General features: G+C 46.8%; 1 protein-coding gene across 1 annotated transcript; it reads right to left on the bottom strand.

Annotated features, from left to right (window-relative positions):
- Positions 1-6,130: 6,130 nt before the first annotated feature.
- On the bottom strand, positions 6,131-17,868 carry ldha (lactate dehydrogenase A4). Its single transcript, XM_084334246.1, has 8 exons — positions 17,776-17,868; positions 13,412-13,537; positions 12,770-12,887; positions 11,910-12,083; positions 11,575-11,748; positions 10,661-10,778; positions 8,079-8,202; positions 6,131-7,244 (listed from the first exon to the last, which is right to left on the bottom strand). Exons 2-8 carry the CDS (start codon positions 13,535-13,537, stop codon positions 7,080-7,082), a joined length of 999 nt encoding a protein of 332 aa, XP_084190372.1. The 5' UTR covers positions 17,776-17,868; the 3' UTR covers positions 6,131-7,079.
- Positions 17,869-19,025: the final 1,157 nt, after the last annotated feature.

The following is a 19,025-nucleotide window of genomic DNA, read 5'->3' as shown; positions in this document are numbered from 1 at the left end:
TGACTTGTGTGTGGTTTCTTTTTGGTTGGGATACAGAAATGCTTGCAGTGCAGACGTAAGGTCTAGCGGTGTTCACGTAGTGATGTCACAACTATGGCTGCTACACGCTCATTAGAAAATGTAAATAAAGTATTAATCGACCACAGGAAAAAAGGTAATATATTTACTGATACAAACACAGCTCTCACCACTAGACTAAGACACCCACCCACCCTGATAGAAACACAGCTCTCACCACTAGACTAAGACACCCACCCTGATACAAACACAGCAATAGTATGATGATGATTCGTTTGAACACGGTAACAGTGTGGTTAAGGTTATGGTTAGTTTACGGTAATAGTGTGGTTAGGATAGTCTTGAGGTAAAGGCACTCCCATGAGAGCGTCCCGGGTTCGTTCCCCAACAGGGGAACTCAAACATTTTCTGAAAACAGTTAAAAGTTAAACAATTTTGAATATGTAATATATGTACTAATTTATAAATACGTCAATATATTACTTATTTGTAATATGTACACATTGTACATTTTCATAAATACACCAATATATTACTTGCATAATGTACAATATGTACCTTCTTCCTGTGGTAAGTACAGCTGACTATAGACACAGCTTCCTGTGGTAAGTACAGCTGACTATAGACACAGCTTCCTGTGGTAAGTACAGCTGACTAGACACAGCTTCCTGTGGTAAGTACAGCTGACTATAGACACAGCTTCCTGTGGTAAGTACAGCTGACTATAGACACAGATTCCTGTGGTAAGTACAGCTGACTATAGACAGCTTCCTGTGGTAAGTACAGCTGACTAGACACAGCTTCCTGTGGTAAGTACAGCTGACTAGACACAGCTTCCTGTGGTAAGTACAGCTGAATAGACAGCTTCCTGTGGTAAGTACAGCTGACTATAGACACAGCTTCCTGTGGTAAGTACAGCTGACTATAGACACAGCTTCCTGTGGTAAGTACAGCTGACTAGACACGGCTTCCTGTGGTAAGTACAGCTGACTATAGACACAGCTTCCTGTGGTAAGTACAGCTGACTATAGACACAGCTTCCTGTGGTAAGTGCAGCTGACTAGACAGCTTCCTGTGGTAAGTACAACTGACTATAATAATAATAATAATAATAATAAACTTTATTTGTATAACACTTTTCATACAGAAACTGCATCTCCAAGTGCTTCACAACAGAAAAAAGACAGGCATAAAATGAGCACAAAGTGCAGACACATAAAATCACAGTTTTTCACATTAGGATCTAACATCCCAAACAGGCCACCTTGTTTATGGTTTGATTCAGTTTTAAATGGACAATAATAAAAAGAGTAAGATAAAATAGACAATAGAGTAAAATATTGCAATAGTGCAGTGCAATAAAATAGTAGAATAGAATACCGGTAGAGACACAGCTATCTGACAGCCAGTGTCGTAGCGCACAGCCATGTGTTGTTTTTAGACCTGCTCTCGATGTCACGCCTGTGGAGACCGGTGACCTCCACTTGACCTCCTGCATAGAAATCCCTAATCTGCTGTATGTGTGGGTCCTGGAGCTGTGCATTGAGCAGCAGCAGCTGATTCAGCTGCACGTGACACCTGTTGACGCTGCCTTGGCCTCTAGCTGGCTGTACAGAGAGAAGACCGACCCCCCCCAGATCTCCCCTCTGAGTGGGAAAACAGAAGTAGGAACTGTATGTAAATGGCTGCTTTTTTTGCGCTTTTATCCAAAGCGCTTTGAAAGATTTTGCAATACAGTTACTCACATTTTACCCACACACACCGACGGCGGAGGCAACCGTGCAAGGTGCCAACCTGCTCATCGGGAGCAGTTAGGGGTTAAGTGTCTTGCTCGAGGACACATCGACACGCTGCCCGGGAGGAGCGGGAATCGAACCACGATTGCCAGACGACTGCTCTACCCCCCCGAGCCCCTGTCGCCCCTGCGTCTGTATCTGACCCTTGTATATCCACAATATCACCAAGGAGTTTAGCTACATTTCCCACACATCTGTAAAGAAGGAACCAGGTTTGTTTATGAGTTGACTGCATTTATAGTGGCGGCACGGTGGTGTAGTGGTTAACACTGTCGCCTCACAGCTAGAAGGTCCAGGGTTCGATTCCCGCTTGGGGACCAGGTTGCCGTGTTGCCAGTTGCCCAGGTGGGGTATCTCCCGGGCCTTTCTGTGTGAAGTTTGCATGTTCTCCCCCCGTGCTCGCAAGGGTTTCCCCTCCCAATAAGATAAACACAATGGAAAAACATGCACAACAACAGATTGCAAACGCTGTCACGTCCCTGACGAAGACGGACAGGAGCACTTGGATTGGTCCCCGGGCGCGGCCCATGTCTGCTCCCGGCTGCCCTTGGGGGGGAAGGACGACGGGATGGGTCAAACGCAGAGAGGAACATTTCATAAGCGACCCAAAAGAAAATTGCATGTGTTTGTATCTGTGTGTGTCACTGCATGACGACATTGTCAATGTGTGCAATGAATAAAAGACTTCTTCAAAGTCCAGTTTAATCTTAATCTTAATATACCACTGCAGAGCATTAAAGGGTCTCTCTGTCCTCTGGATAAACACTGCAGAGCATTAAAGGGTCTGTCCTCTGGATAAATACAGAGCATTAAAGGGTCTCTGTCCTCTGGATAAACACTGCAGAGCATTAAAGGGTCTGTCCTCTGGATAAACACTGCAGAGCATTAAAGGGTCTGTCCTCTGGATAAACACTGCAGAGCATTAAAGGGTCTGTCCTCTGGATAAATACAGAGCATTAAAGGGTCTCTCTGGATAAACACAGCATTAAAGGGTCTGTCCTCTGGATAAACACTGCAGAGCATTAAAGGGTCTGTCCTCTGGATAAATACAGAGCATTAAAGGGTCTCTCTGGATAAACACAGCATTAAAGGGTCTGTCCTCTGGATAAATACAGAGCATTAAAGGGTCTCTCTGGATAAACACAGCATTAAAGGGTCTGTCCTCTGGATAAATACAGAGCATTAAAGGGTCTGTCCTATGGATAAACAGAGCATTAAAGGGTCTGTCCTCTGGATAAACACAGAGCATTAAAGGGTCTTGACAACATCCGTCAACCTTTCCTTGCTTATCCTGGGCATCTTGTTGGCAATACTGCAGAAAGGGTGTCCCATGTTTTAAACAAGTCACAGACACGGTTTCTCTTTTCTTTAAAAGTATGTAATTCATGTGTAAAAGTTATGTATTATTATATTGCAATTTGGCAATTGTTTTTGCGTCACGGAAACTATAAAAGAAGGAAGGGTCATCACGTCAGAACACCAGTGTTCTATGCTCTTGCTTGGTGCCAGACCTCTGGTGTCAGTTCTATTGAAGTCTGTATTAAAATTCTATATATATACCAGCTATCTGATGAAATATACATCAACCAATATATCAAACGTTAGCTAGTTAACAACGCAAAACATCGCAGAGGTTTCGGACACCCGAGGTAACGTTTAAACGTCACGAACGAGGAGACGGCCGGACCCAACGTTTCCACACGTTGCACCAATGTGCGTTCATGCGCTACACAGTGACACGATGACCCTTCCTTCTTTTATAGATTCCTTGGTTTGTGTAAAAAGACAAACCTAATTAGTATATACACCACATGTTTACATTTATATCTTTATATTACCGCATATATACCCATATTTGTCTGAATATACCTGCATAATGTGACTTGCTGTACACCTGCACATAACTCTTAGCTCTGTATGAACAGTAGGGGAGAGGGAACAGTAGGGGAGAGGGAACAGTAGGGGAGAGGGAACAGTAGGGGAGAGGGAACAGTAGGGGAGAGGGAACAGTAGGGGAGAGGGAACAGTAGGGGAGAGGGAACAGTAGGGGAGAGGGAACAGTAGGGAGGGGGAACAGTAGGGGAGAGGGAACAGTAGGGAGGGGGAACAGTAGGGGAGAGGGAACAGTAGGGAGGGGGAACAGTAGGGGAGAGGGAGAGGGAACAGTAGGGGAGAGGGAGAGGGAACAGTAGGGGAGGGGGAACAGTAGGGGAGAGGGAGAGGGAACAGTAGGGGAGAGGGAACAGTAGGGGAGAGGGAGAGGGAACAGTAGGGGAGAGGGAACAGTAGGGGAGAGGGAACAGTAGGGAGGGGGAACAGTAGGGGAGAGGGAACAGTAGGGGAGAGGGAGAGGGAACAGTAGGGGAGAGGGAGAGGGAACAGTAGGGGAGGGGGAACAGTAGGGGAGAGGGAGAGGGAACAGTAGGGGAGAGGGAACAGTAGGGGAGAGGGAGAGGGAACAGTAGGGGAGAGGGAACAGTAGGGGAGAGGGAGAGGGAACAGTAGGGGAGAGGGAGAGGGAACAGTAGGGGAGGGGGAACAGTAGGGAGGGGGAGAGAGAACAGTAGGGGAGGGGGAACAGTAGGGAGGGGGAGAGAGAACAGTAGGGGAGGGGGAGAGAGAACAGTAGGGGAGGGGGAACAGTAGGGGAGGGGGAGAGAGAACAGTAGGGGAGGGGGAACAGTAGGGGAGAGGGAGAGGGAACAGTAGGGGAGAGGGAACAGTAGGGGAGAGGGAACAGAGAACAGTAGGGGAGAGGGAACAGAGAACAGTAGGGGAGAGGGAACAGAGAACAGTAGGGGAGAGGGAACAGAGAACAGTAGGGGAGAGGGAACAGAGAACAGTAGGGGAGAGGGAACAGAGAACAGTAGGGGAGAGGGAACAGAGAACAGTAGGGGAGAGGGAGAGAGAACAGTAGGGGAGAGGGAACAGAGAACAGTAGGGGAGAGGGAACAGAGAACAGTAGGGGAGAGGGAACAGAGAACAGTAGGGGAGAGGGAACAGAGAACAGTAGGGGAGAGGGAACAGAGAACAGTAGGGGAGAGGGAACAGAGAACAGTAGGGGAGAGGGAACAGAGAACAGTAGGGGAGAGGGAACAGAGAACAGTAGGGGAGAGGGAACAGAGAACAGTAGGGGAGAGGGAACAGAGAACAGTAGGGGAGAGGGAACAGAGAACAGTAGGGGAGAGGGAACAGAGAACAGTAGGGGAGAGGGAACAGAGAACAGTAGGGGAGAGGGAACAGAGAACAGTAGGGGAGAGGGAACAGAGAACAGTAGGGGAGAGGGAACAGAGAACAGTAGGGGAGAGGGAACAGAGAACAGTAGGGGAGAGGGAACAGAGAACAGTAGGGGAGAGGGAACAGAGAACAGTAGGGAGGGGGAGAGAGAACAGTAGGGGAGAGGGAACAGTAGGGGAGCTCTGTATGATAGCATGCACTATAATGCCGTGTATACTATATATATATATTTATTCACACATATACCCATCCTCACCCGTCGCACATAGTCCCTTACTATATATCTACATATCCTACTCTTACGCTGCCGCTCAGTAGTAGTCATACTGTCTTACTTATATGAATACAACTCTGTACATACATCTGCTTAGCACTACTCACTCAGTAGTATTCATTTCTATATTTTATACCCAGTTTAATCACCTGTACATTGTATATTACTATTGTACTTTACCGCTACATCTGCACTCTGGTTGGATGCCAAACATATTTTTGTTGCACTGTACTTGTGCTGCATGATGACAATACATTTTCAATCTAATATAAGAGAGAGAGATGCAATTCCCATCAGGAAAAGAGGGTGGGGCTTGAGGTAGGGCAACTGGACTATCACCTCTACATTGTATAACTGTTGCACTTTACTGTTATATCTGCTCTCTGGTTGGAGGCCAAACTTATTTTCGTTGTACTGTACTTGTGCTGCATGATGACAACACATTAGAACTGTATGTCATGTATTGTCATAAATGTCATGATATATATATCTGTATGGCCCCCCCATGTAGTTTCCTCCCCCTCATATGTATATATTTTCTGTTACGATCTCTGTTTAACTACTGTATATTTGCATATCTTGTATGCAACAGTACTGTATACCTGCATGTCATAATATACATCTGTATGTTGCGTATGTCATTATGAATTGAAAATGGGGGACCCTGATGTAAACTAGACGAAAGTCTCTCTCTGGTCTGCATCCCCTTAACAATTGTGTGTATTGAGCCGTACTGTATCCATTCTGCAATCTGTTAATAAAGTAATCAATCAAGAATCGAATACAAAGACAGAAGAGACATGGGTTTCATTTCATCGTCCTCGTAGGTTTATTTGGTGGCAGAGCAGATAAGCAGCAACAATCCAGCTGCCGTGACGAGTGCAGTAGAGGAGGCGGGTGAATCTGAACACAGAACACGTCGCCTAAAACACCACAAGAGCTTTTTTCCATCGACACAGAGCTCGTCTGCTTAAGGGCTTCTCAGGAGCCAGACGGAGAAATTATAATAAATCAAGAAGGGAAAATGAAAAAAAGTGAGAATTTCCATTGAAAATATTAATCATTTCCCCCATCGGTTCGCTCTTCCACTCGTAAAGTCAGATTTTCATCCACTTAATTACCAATATCACCAGAAGAAGAATACATCCTCGTGTTGAAACACAACGTGAGCATTAGCTAAAGGACCTCACCTGGGAGTCACCTGGTACCGATACCGTAGTAGAACGTGCCTTTCGCAGTGCATTCAACGTTAAGTTTGTGTACAAAGAGGCGGGCTTCAGCACCGACCGGTGAGAACCGACGGTTGCCGTTATGTGTGTCTATACAGAGTTAAGGTACTTTGGTGTCACAGGACATAGGCCTGGGGGGGGGGTTATGCTCAAGTGTCGCTATGGCAGGTGGTCGAGAATAGAGAAGCCCTCTTGTCTAGAGAGAACAGAACGTCCCCATCAAACTCTGGGAGATTTCCGTGCGAAAACAAAAAAAAACAGCCACCTCATCACAGCAGCAATAGAACAATGTAGAATCGCACATACGAAACGTAAAATACACACAATTTACACCATTATGCCCAATGCCTTGTGAGATCTTTGTACACAGGGAGGACGAAGTGTGCTATAAGGGCTACGGCTTCGAGGTCTGCTTCAGGGGGGGGATTCAGTCATGGAAGGAGGAACTAGGACGACCCCACAGGGTCTCGGGGGGGGGGGGGGGGGGCGTGGCTTGGCAGGTCAGAGGTCAGGGGGGAGGTTATTTTACAAGGAGAGCTCCTTCTGGACGGCCCACAGGGTCTCTGCGCTCTTCACCAGCTGCTTCTCCTCGTCGGGCTTCAGGGTCATGTGGATGACGTCGGTCAGGCCGCTGTTGCCCAGGACGCAGGGGACGCTGAGGAACACCTCGTCGTTCACGCCGTGCATGCCCTGAGAGAGGGGGGGGGGGGGGGGCAGAGGGGTCAGGTGAGGAACAGCTGGGGACTGTTTGTCTATCTCTGTCTGTTGTGTTTTTGTCCATCTCTGTTGTCATTCGTCTATCTCCGTCTGTTTATCTCTATACATTTGCATAACCTATACAACTCTGCATGTACAATCATGCTGTACTATATATATATATGTAACGGTTGTCATATCGTCACCTTAAAACTTCGATGCCCCGAGGGAGTTTCGAACCTGTGGTCTTGCTGCACCACCACGGGTCGACAGCACAGACCTCTATACCAAGAAGTGAACTCACTGCTTTGCAACGTGTCTTATGCGTCTTTTGAGGATGAGAGTGAGTTGAACCCAGAGCACCGCTACTCGCCCCAGTCACTTCACAACACCTGAAGTCCATCGTGACCGCGCCTCGCGGTACCATCCGTTTCATATATATATATATATATATATATCTGTACATACCTGCATATAACCCTTGTTACATATCTGTAGATACCCCTTAATTACTCTTACTAGTTACACTGCTCGCCAGTATGACGTACTAGTTACTACCATAGTGTCTTTACACCTGTACATATTAATACGACAACTCTGTACATACATTTGATTAGCACTATACTCTGTGTAGTACTAATGAATATATGTTATACCCAGTTTAATCACTTGTACATTGTATATTACTGTTGCACTTTACCGTTACATTTGCACTCTGGTTGGATGAAAAACGTGTTTTCGTTGTACTGTACTTGTGCTGCATGACGACAATACATTTGCAGTCCATTTACAAATATCCTTGACCCATTAAAAAAGGCGGAGCCTCACCTGGACCAGGGTGGACACAGGGTGGACCTTGTGCATGTTCTTCAGGATGCTCTCGACCAGGTCGGCCACGGACATGCCGATGGCCCAGGAGGTGTAGCCCTTCAGCCTGATCACCTCATAGGCACTGGAGCACAGAGAGACAGACAGAGAGACAGAGACGGAGGCAGAGAGACACATGCGGTCAGAACGGGACCCCAAGGAGAGTTGCGTTTATGTTTATTTAGGATCCCCATTAGCTTTTGCACTCGACAAAAGCTATTCTTCCTGGGGTCCAGCACTTACAATATTCAATACATTACATCATTATCAACATCAATTACATCATCAACAATCTCATCCTTAGTTAGGATGATATTGTACAAGATACTTATTAGTATATAAAGTATTAAAATCAAATAAATAGTGCTTCCTGAGCAGCACTCACTGCAATCACCATAAATACAATTAACAGTCAATTGGTTTTCACCACGTTTCTTCTGAGCCGTGAGTGAAGCGCTTCCTTCCCCTCCACCACCTTCTGCTGCTTTCAGTTCAGGCCTGACCTTTGCCAATCCCAATCCCAATGACCTTTGCCAATGACCAAGCTATAATAAACAGCTGACCTTCCCAAAAGACTTGGCAAATGTAAAAGGAGTTCAGGGCAAACTCCTGAACGACGGTGTGACATTATCAAAGGTTACAGTAAGGGCAGGTCAAAGGTTACAGTAAGGGCAGGTCACTATCACATGAGGGGCGACAGTGGCTCAGGAGCTACAGCGGTCGTCTGGTAATCCGGAGGTTCCCGGGTTCGATTCCCGCTCCTCCCGGGCAGCGTGTCGAAGTGTCCTTGAGCAGAGACACTTAACCCCTAACTGCTCCCGATGAGCAGGTTGGCACCTTGCATGGTCGCCTTCACCGTCTGAGTGAATGTGTGAGTCGAATTGTAAAGCGCTTTGGATAAAAGCCGCTATATAAAAACACACCATTTATATACAGTAGATATAGATGTGATCTGCATCTTCAATTATCTCCAAGTCATTAACACGGCGGCAGACTGAGAATAATGACCCCTACAGGCACGATCACCGTTTGGTGGGAGAGTTAGGGAGCTGTGTTCCGGGGGGGCCACAGCCAGAGGCTGTAATGTGTCCCTTGGGGGGGGGGGGGGGGGTAGCCCCATTCTGGACTGTGATGCACCGAAGGAATACACCGTCCCTTATACCTCCATTGAAAAATCCTACAATTAAAGTCGGTCTCGCTTTTCTCTATCAAAACGCTTGGCGTACAGGTATCAAGGTACTCAGTTGCATGAGGGTTCCGGACAGACAAACGCTAGGGTTTGAAAGCTCGGCGTTGTTAATAAAATTATAATTTTTTAATTAGAAACTGGTCAACACGGCTCAAATTCCAGCTTTGGGTGCCTGATGCGCCTGCGCTGTGATCACGTTTTGAGCCGTGTTGACTAGTTTCTAAAAAATATTAAAAATGTTTATTAGCAACGCCAAGCTTTTTGATTTCTTTGAGACACCTGTACGCCAAGCGTTTTGATAGAGAAAAGAGAGACGGACTTAAATTGTAGGATTTTTCAATGGAGGTATAAGGGACGGTGTATTCACTCTGCGCATCAGTCCCGAAAGGGGCTACCCTGGGGGGGGGGGGGGGGGGTCCCAGCCACGCTGTAGGCCAGCAGGCAGGCAGGGACTGGAGTGCATTGTGAGTGCAGAGCTTACTGGATCAGGGATTGTGTTTGTTGTGTTGTGGCAACACAATGGTTTTCAGCAGGTATGCGATAAAACACGCATGGGGCTGCGGTGGCACACTAAGTCACTCACTTATTATTAAAGTCCACAGGGCTGAGGAACATTTAGATAAGTTTAAGATTTTAATCTCCCCTTAAACCATGTGATGTAAAATGGGCACTAGATCAGTAGATCATAAGATAAGATTAAGATATTCCTTTATTGATCCCTTGGGGGGAAATTCAGGCGTCATAGCAGCGTGGGGGAGGGGGGGGGGGGGTACAGGTATGGGCAGGGTGATAGTAGAAAGACATAAATATAGGCAATACAATTTGATCTGAATATAACAATATGAGAAATGAAAGATGTAAACAATATAATTAACTAAAAATTAAATGGTGTAAACGAGGTGCAGATGAGGGTCTGTATGCCCCATCGGTTATATTATACGTTGCAATAAATAATTTTAATATATATATATAAATGGTGTACACAAGGTGCAGTATACATTACACTACAAGGTACCCTAACTGGCATGATGTACGTTAGTCTGTGCAGTCCTGTTCCCGAGAAGTCATGACAATATAGCCGACCTGCTCATCGGGAGCAGTTAGGGGTTAAGTGGTTTTTGCTCAATGACACTTCCGACACGCTTCCCGGGAGGAGCGGGAATCGAACAACAGGGAACCTCGGGATTGCTCTACCTCCCGAGCCACTGCCGCTCCACATATCCCTTCCATTTACTGGGTGGAAGCTGAAGGGTACAGTCTACGAGGAGCGAGTTTAAAGGAGTTCCCCACCACCAGCACGCCGTCTGTACTCTGCAGTGCGAGGAAGAACTGTAGATCCGTTCATCAAACTCACCCATCGACCACCATCTTGTGCACGTCCTTCCAGTTCTCACTGTCACCCTCGGCGCCCATGTGGGGGTTCAGGGCCTGCAGGGAGACACCGGCGACGTTCACGCCGCTCCACACGGGCACTGGAGAGGGGGGGGGGGGGGGGGGGGGGGGGAGAAAAACATAAGATTAGGGATGTTCGATATTGGCTTTTTACCGATATTGTCCAACTCTTAATTTCCGATACCGATATATGCAGGGTTTCCCCCCCCCAAAAAACGGATTAATTTCAGGTAATTAACATTACATATCTCTTGTTGTGGAATTAATTACTTTTCACAATAAATAAAATAAGAATTTGTTCTTACTTGCCCGGGTAAATAAATGTAAAAACCCAACATTGGATTGAGGGCCACAACACAAACTTTTACTAAGACCAAACTTTCGATCTTGCAAAAAATGTCAATCGCTGAAATCACGAGCTAGCGTACCTGCAATCAATGATGAAATACGTCTCTCAGGTCATACATGACTACTCACATGATGCCTAGTTGCCATGCAACCAGTAGTTGTGTACGTCATAAATGTAATTATGAATTGAAAATGGGGGACCCTGATGTAAACAAGACGAAAGTCTCTCTGCATCCCCTTAACAATTGTGTGTATTGAGCCATACTGTATTATACCCATTCTACAATCTGTTAATAAAGTTTTCAAATCAGCCTAGCAAGCAGTCATTCCTATCTTGACAGCTTAGCCCAGGGGGGGGGGGGGGGGGCACTGTTTTACCTTCTTAAAAGCAAAGTACTGTGTGATGTTGTAGGCTGGTTTAAACCCAATTATAACCGGTGCCTTTACACTTTAACGACTCATCACGTCGGACCAACGCCTGCCGTAGATGGAGGTTATACAGTATACAGACAGGTCAGAGGTCAGTACCGCTGGAGTCGCCGTGCTCTCCGATCACCCAGCCGTGGCAGCTGGACGGGTGGATGTGCAGCTTCTCGCCCATGATGTGGCGGAAGCGGGCGGAGTCCAGGTTGGTGCCGGAGCCGATCACACGGTGACGGGGGAACCCACTCAGCTTCCAGGCCACGTAGGTCAGGATGTCCACTGGGAGGGGAAGAGAGAGGGGGAGGGAGCGTTAGTCAGAGGTTTAACCAGAGGTAGGTCAGGATGTCCACTGGGAGGGGGGAGAGAGGGGAGGGGGGAGAGAGGGGAGGGGGGGGGGGGGGGGGGGGAGAGACTGGGGTTAGTCAGAGGTTTTAACGCACCTGGGTTCGACACCACCAGCAGGATGGCGTTGGGGCTGTGCTTGACGATGTTGGGGATGATGAACTTGAAGATGTTGACGTTGCGCTGCACCAGGTTCAGACGGCTCTCGCCCTCCTGCTGACGAGCCCCCGCTGTGACCACCACCACCTTGGAGTTGGCAGTCACGGCGTAGTCTGGAGGGGGGGGGGGGGGGGGGGGACATCACAGGGTTAAACTGGAGCCGAAGCCACTGACTCAAAGTCACAACATCACAGGGTTAAACTGGAGCTGAAGCCACATTACAATGATGAATATGAATTAATAATATAATAAAGCAAAAGGGCTGTCCCCGACTAAGGATTTGGATGGTCGACTATGATTGGCCAACATTTGCAGTTAGTCGACTAAAAAATTAAATAAAAATATAATATTTTTAATATATATATATTTTTTTTAATTAAAAATGTTGTATCATTCCATTTGGGCTGTGGGGGGTGCTTAATGTCTGAAGGAGTCGACTGAAGGCTTCTTGTTCTCTGCAAAAGCATGCAATTGGTCCACTGATGGATACATCTTGATATTTGTCTAGTCTAGTGTGTTCATTAGATGGTGAAATCCTCTTTCTGTGCCTGTTTTCGTAGGCAGTTAGCCTCTGGTATGCGTGCCATTAGCGTTAGCCACGCTTAATATATATATATTTTTTTGTATTCGACTAAGAGGTTGGCTAGTCGACTACGGCTCCTTTAGTCGACTAATAGGGGTCAGCCCTAAAGCAAATAGATAAGACACAAATGCAATTCCCATCTTCTACGCGCGTGTCGGTATGAGACGACCGCGCCAAGGAGGCGTCCTCCAAACGGAGGCTCCCGCCGCCACCCACCCGTGTCGGCCACGATCTTGTGCGTCTTGAGGAAGAGGGATCCGTGCTGCAGGTCCATCGCTTCACCCTTCAGCTTGTCCTCCATCACGTCCACCAGGGCCAGCTCGTCACACAGGTCCTGAGGGGAGGGGGACACACACTCGGTTACCATGACAACAGAGACACCAGGGTTTCCCCCCAAATCTCTCCCCCGAAATAGAATAGGAAGTACTTTATTAATCCCGAGGGAAATTCACCATTCCTTTTACTCAAGTAAAAGTAGAAATACCCAGATACACGAGTACTCTGGTCAAAGTAAAAGTCATCCATTCAAATTATACTTGAGTAAAAGTAGAGGTATTTGCAATTGAATGTACTTAAGTATCTAAAGTAAAAGTATGCATTCTACATCTCTAAAGGTGATGTTAAAGTGGTATGTGGTCCAGTGATGCTGCTCTGATTAAAGGTTATGTTAAAGTGGTATGTGGTCCAGTTATGCTGCTCTGATAAAAAAAAAAAGTCCTCTTGAAGTTCACATGCTTCAAATCTGAAAGTATATAATCTTCATACATCTTTTTCTTCAAAGTAACTAGTAACTGATGGGTTGCTCTATATTCTATCCCTCCCTCTCCACCTCCTCCTCTCCACATCCCTCCATCTTACCTTGAGCAGGACGCTGACGGCAGCGGCCATGCCCACCATGCCGACGCCCACAACGGTGACCTTGTTCCTGCAGCCAATAGGCTCCTCCTTCATCACATGGGTGATGAGCTTCTCCTTGGTGGTCATCTGAGGAAGAGAGAGGGGGGGGGGGGGGGGGTCATAAGTGAGTGATCCAGAGGAAGATTGAATGAGGAAACGCAGCGTCACAGATTTGTGGAACAAACCAGTCTTACACAAGAGTGGCGTGTCCCGTGAGCCACCCCTAGGGGGCAGAGTGGCGAACCGTGAGTAAGTGACGGTTCGTTCTCACCGTTGCTACACCAGGTACTGCAGCCGCACTGCTGGACTTGGCTGGAGGCAGTTGGAACAAGCCTTTACTGTAGTGACATTGACGTCATAGAAGCGGTTTTGCATCTAAAGAGTGATGAGGGCAGAGGCGGGGTTAAAAAGAATGGTCCACGCAGGACTGTGCAGTACTCTACATCAGCGTCATCAGCTCTCTGAACGACTGGACCAGACGTGCATCCCAGCCTCCTCTCCTCTCCCTCTACGCCCTCCAGCTTTCTCCCCTCTCCAGCCTTCTCCCCTCTCCCTCCAGCTTGCTCTTCTCCCATCTCTCCTCTCCCTCTACACCCTCCTCTCTCCAGCCATCTCCCCTCTCCAGCCATCTCTCCTCTCCACCCTCCATCTCTCCTCTCCCCCCTCCAGCCATCTCTCCTCTCCCCCCTCCAGCCCTCTCCCCTCTCCAGCCATCTCTCCTCTCCACCCCCTCCATCTCTCCTCTCCCCCCTCCAGCCATCTCTCCTCTCCCTCTCCACCCTCCTCTTGCAGAGGATTCACCTCTTAATCCAGCATTGAAGGGTTTCTCTCCAGCTGTTGAAACCCTTCAGGTTCAGCGTCTCGATGACAACGCCTTGTAAATTAAGACTAGTGTGTAAATGATGTTCATAGGTGGCAGGCAACCCTGACCACTTCCCCCTTATGACTTCCCTGACTGACAGCAACCCTGAGTCTCCACGGCAACCACCGCCACGGGGCGGTGAAGACAGATCATTCTCCCGGATGACGTCACGTCGCAGCCCTATTTATACTTCCTGGTTGAGAACAGGGGAAACAGCTGCCTCGGGTCGAGTCGGACGTGAACCAGTCCTCTCATCATCACCACCATGACTAGGCCGCTCCCCCAGTGTTGCATGGACACCAGCACGTAGTGTCGAGGCGAAGAGGATTAATGCACTTTAATACCATCTAGGAAGGGCTATTTAAGACCACTTTCCCATATGACTTAGCACACGCAACACCGCAGGCTACGTCAAGTGTGGGACAGTGAGGAGGATAATCGCACCTATTATCCAGTTATGTCTACCTCCGAGGAGGATAGTATAGACTTACTGCCTGCCGTGACTGACCCCGAAGGGAGAGCTTCTAAAGCTGCGGGGGCTTGGAGGATCGCCCCCTTGCAGCAAGGACCCCACGTCAGCGTGCAGCGGAGAGAGGATTACCGTTTAAAAAAGGTCTGGTAACCCACTTCCTGTTACAGCAGAGGGAAGGTGCGTGTAGTGTGTTGCACAAATCAGCCTGCACATGTGTGTGTGTGTAACGGGGCTGGAGAACAGGATTACCAGGAGCTACAAGAACTGAATGTGAGATGTTCAGAGAGAGAGAGAGAGAGAGAACTGGCAAAAACGTTGGAACAAACTGCAGCACCTGGCATCTCCCTAGCAAACACCGAAGTCAAATGCCTACTGTTTGCAGATGACCTGGTGCTGCGGTCTCCAACAAAAGGGCTACAGCAGCACCTTGATCTTCTGCACAAATTCTCCCAGACCTGGGCACCGACAGTAAATCTAACCAAAACTAAAGTTATGATATTCCAAAAAAGGCCCAGCCTACAACAACACAAATTCCTCCTAGATACAATTGCCCTAGAACACCAAAGAACTACACCCATCTCGGCCTAAACATCAGTGCTACATGGAACTTCAACCAAGCTATGAACGACCTGAGACAAAGCAAGAAGGGCCTTTTATGCCATCAAAGGAACATAAAGTTAAACATTCCAATCCAAATCTGGCTCAAAATATTAGACTCAGTCATAGAACCCATTTCCCTGTATGGTTGCGAGGTCTGGGGCCCACTTGCAAACCAAGATTTCACAAAATGGGACAAACACCAAATTGAGACTCTGCATGCAGAATTTTGCAAATCCATTCTCCGCACCCAACGGAAAACACCAAACGCATGCAGAGCAGAACTAGGAAGATAATCACTAATTATCAAAATCCAAAAAAGAGCATTTAAATTCTATAATCACCTAAAAGAAAGTGACCCAGACACACTCCAGAACAAAGCCCTCACCTACAGAGAGACCATAGAGAGATGCCCGCTCAGCCAGATGGTTCTGAGACTCTGCTCACAAACGCAAGCAGAGCCACCAGACGGAAACCACACTGGACTAAACCAAATTATAAGAAAACAAAAAGGAAAACTATCAAAAAGGAAAACAGAGTGGTCAAGGCTGCAAGGAGGATCACTGGAGCTAGCCTCCCAGATATCTCCACAGTCTTTACCTCCCGCTGCCTACGGCGTATAAATAACATCTTACAAGACCAGTACCACCCAGCACACCATCTATTTCAACTGCTGCCCTCTGGTCGAAGGTATAGATCCATCCAGTCCGGAACCAGCAGACTGACCAGCAGCCTCTATCCACGGGCTGTCAGGCTGCTCATCGACCAACATCAACTTGCCATAGACAGACAGAGGACACAGACACATAGAGACAGAGAACAGACACATATAGAAACAGAGAAAGAGGACACAGACAGAGAGACATATAGACAGAGAACAGACACATAGAGACAGAGAAAGACAGAGACATATAGAGACAGAGAAGGAGTACACTGTGTACTATGATAATCTCTGGCACCTGTTACCACTTGAGCCACTCTGCACACCAGCAATATCAATGTCCCTCCGTTCACTGTGACATTTACTTGAGAAACACCAGGCCTCTCGAGTGCCCAGGGAGCTAGGAGGTAGGAGTTAGGGGGTAGGAGCTAGGGGGAGTCAAATGTCAAACATTACTATTCCATAGGTCATTCATATCACTCCACAGCAGGTGACTGGGAGCTCTCTTACACCACTACACAAGCAATGAGACAGACACCCAGTTACATTCAGCACTTATCTGCTTTATGCTGTTAAAAAATAAATAAAAAATCCACCTCACAAGTTTCAACAGCACGCTACCAATAGGAAAAACATCTCACCTAGCATTATGAGCATTTTTGATAAGTGTATGAATTTAGCAGACTGTCAACAGGTGGCCATAATAATAGACAACACATCCACAACAAGGCTGCTGGATGGACAGCTCACAGTAAATCATTAAAGTTCCTCAAATCAAGGAGGGATCTTTGCTGAATATCTTGATTAACTGGTCTAATTTTCCACATGACACCATTATTACAGGCTAGTGGATGATTAAACATAGCTGGAGTGGGTGTGGCTCGTAGATGGGACTACGACTCCCAGGATGCACTGCGGTCTGCAGACCCAAGTCACGAACAGCAGCAGAGTCACGTCCGCCACTGGTTCTCGAATAATTCATAACTCATAATTTGTACCCAGAGGCGCAGAACCTTCTCAGAGCAGAACCTCTCCGAAACAACATACAATCAAGACGCATGTCAGACCAGGGATGTGCTCGGAGCATTAAATAATAAGGCAATCTTTGACAACCCTATACTGCCTACATGTCCACAGCCTACCACGGAAATTAAAACTATATTAATAGGCTGTACACTGATGGGTATGCATGTCTGTAAATAATTAAAATATCAGGCTGTAATTACACAAGATATATTCTTTAATTACAGACGTACCAGTCAGTCCAAGACAACGTCTATCTGTATTATTATACAGCAGCGAAGTTGTGAAACTCGTCTCTCACCCTGTTGCACCATCAATATAAACACAAGAGGCCTATCTATGGTCTATCTATGGTCACACAATAATCATTGTTATTAAGTTAGGGTTCCATTCCATCTGCAGTTTTCCTTGTGTTCTGTTGTAACAAATCAATAGTCTTGATTATCGAGACACGCCCCTTTCCGCACCATGCTCGAAGTTCAATGATCCTGATCGATCACGTCATCAGACACTTGATTCGCAACAATTAAGGCGCGTCAAGTTCACCCAGCGCGTCCCGCAACAACGTGCAGCTGTCATCGATTAACTTACAGTCAAATTAATTATCTGGAAACAATAAATACTCAGGTTTATATAAACTACAACTTTTCAACAGATTATAATCAGATGATCAGTATTTCCCTTCCTGTCAGCCACATCGATCATCTCACCTTGTTGTTTAGTGGAGTGATGCACAAAAACACCGGGGAGCTGGAATGTTTGGTTGTTCCTTCGACCTGACGAATGGATGCAGTGGCGGCTGAGGGAGGCGGAGCCCCGGTATTTAAAGGAGCGGGGTGCGTGTGCGCGGTGTCACGTCCACGGCACAGGCCAGGACACGTGACGTGACGTGACCGCCACCGGGGCGGCAGGGATGATGCGGCAGAACGCGGCCGTGGAGACCGAGACGCGCATCATCTGGACACTGTGTTCCTTTTGACCTTTTCTGTTGCCAGTTTGATTCCTGTTTTTATATAGACTACTTAGATTACAATTCCAGTTATAGTTGGTTAGTGGTGGTTGATTCTATCATGACGGCGATGATTCCCCACTGGAATTAATTTTTGTAGACTAGACTATAGTAGCACAGCTACTAACTAGACTATGGTACAGCTGGTTGATTGATTCATTGAAAACGTTATGAACAGATTGCGAGAATGGGTAAAACACAGTACGGCTCAATACAAACACCTGTTTTTACTGCAACACTACTATCATCGAGGGAGATCCCCCCCTTGAACGTCCCTTCTAAGGTTTCTCTCCTCCACATTGCCTGTGGTGCATTTTTTTCCCCTATTGCTAGGTTTTAGTGAGTTTTTCCTTACCTTCGCGTGGGGTATGTCTGGGCGTGTTGCATTTATTTTGCATTTATTTTTAAAATGTTGGACCTTATGGTGTTCTTGTTTTGTTCTTGACTTATTGTGATGTTTCTTCTTGACTTGTTTAACACTTTGGTTGCCTAAGGTTAAATTAATGATATACCATAGATTGCCAGCGCTATTTGTCTATGGAGAAAGTCCCCTTCTTTGCAGGGCTATAACTTTTTAAATTCTATTGCTACATTGCCATTATTAGGGCCCATTCAAAGTCCTATATGTATTGTTCATTGTGTAGCAACGTTAAACTTTTTCATTCACATATTCATAGTAAAGTATGGTCTAATGTATAAGTATGTTTTCATCTCTTTCTGCAGCTTTCTCCAGAACGTGATATATAGCCCCAAATGCATTATATTGATGATGAAATACAGTTTGATGGCAATCAGCGCGATATAAAAAATTCCAACTAGACGTACTTCTAGAAGTTACTACACGTCATCTGATGTTGACCGGATGGGCGAGGGGGCGTTTATAATTCCGTGGGCAGCGTTATACCAATCATCTAATGTGGGTCAAATGTTGATAATATCAGTTATTATCGA

This window comes from Notolepis coatsorum (assembly GCF_963971535.1).
Source record: "Notolepis coatsorum genome assembly, chromosome: 18".
Classification (NCBI taxonomy): domain Eukaryota; kingdom Metazoa; phylum Chordata; class Actinopteri; order Aulopiformes; family Paralepididae; genus Notolepis; species Notolepis coatsorum.
This window is presented reverse-complemented; position numbering and strand designations above follow the sequence as displayed.

What these genes read in the sequence shown, in the direction of transcription:
- ldha (XM_084334246.1), bottom strand. Translation starts at nt 13,537, where the DNA reads ATGACCACCAAGGAGAAGCTCATCACCCATGTGATGAAGGAGGAGCCT. An exon ending in CCGTCAGCGTCCTGCTCAAG is followed by an intron (nt 12,888 to 13,411) that starts GTAAGATGGAGG and finishes CCCTCCCCTCAG; the next exon opens with GACCTGTGTGACGAGCTGGC. An exon ending in AGAGCACGGCGACTCCAGCG is followed by an intron (nt 10,779 to 11,574) that starts GTACTGACCTCT and finishes CCCCCTCTCCAG; the next exon opens with TGCCCGTGTGGAGCGGCGTG.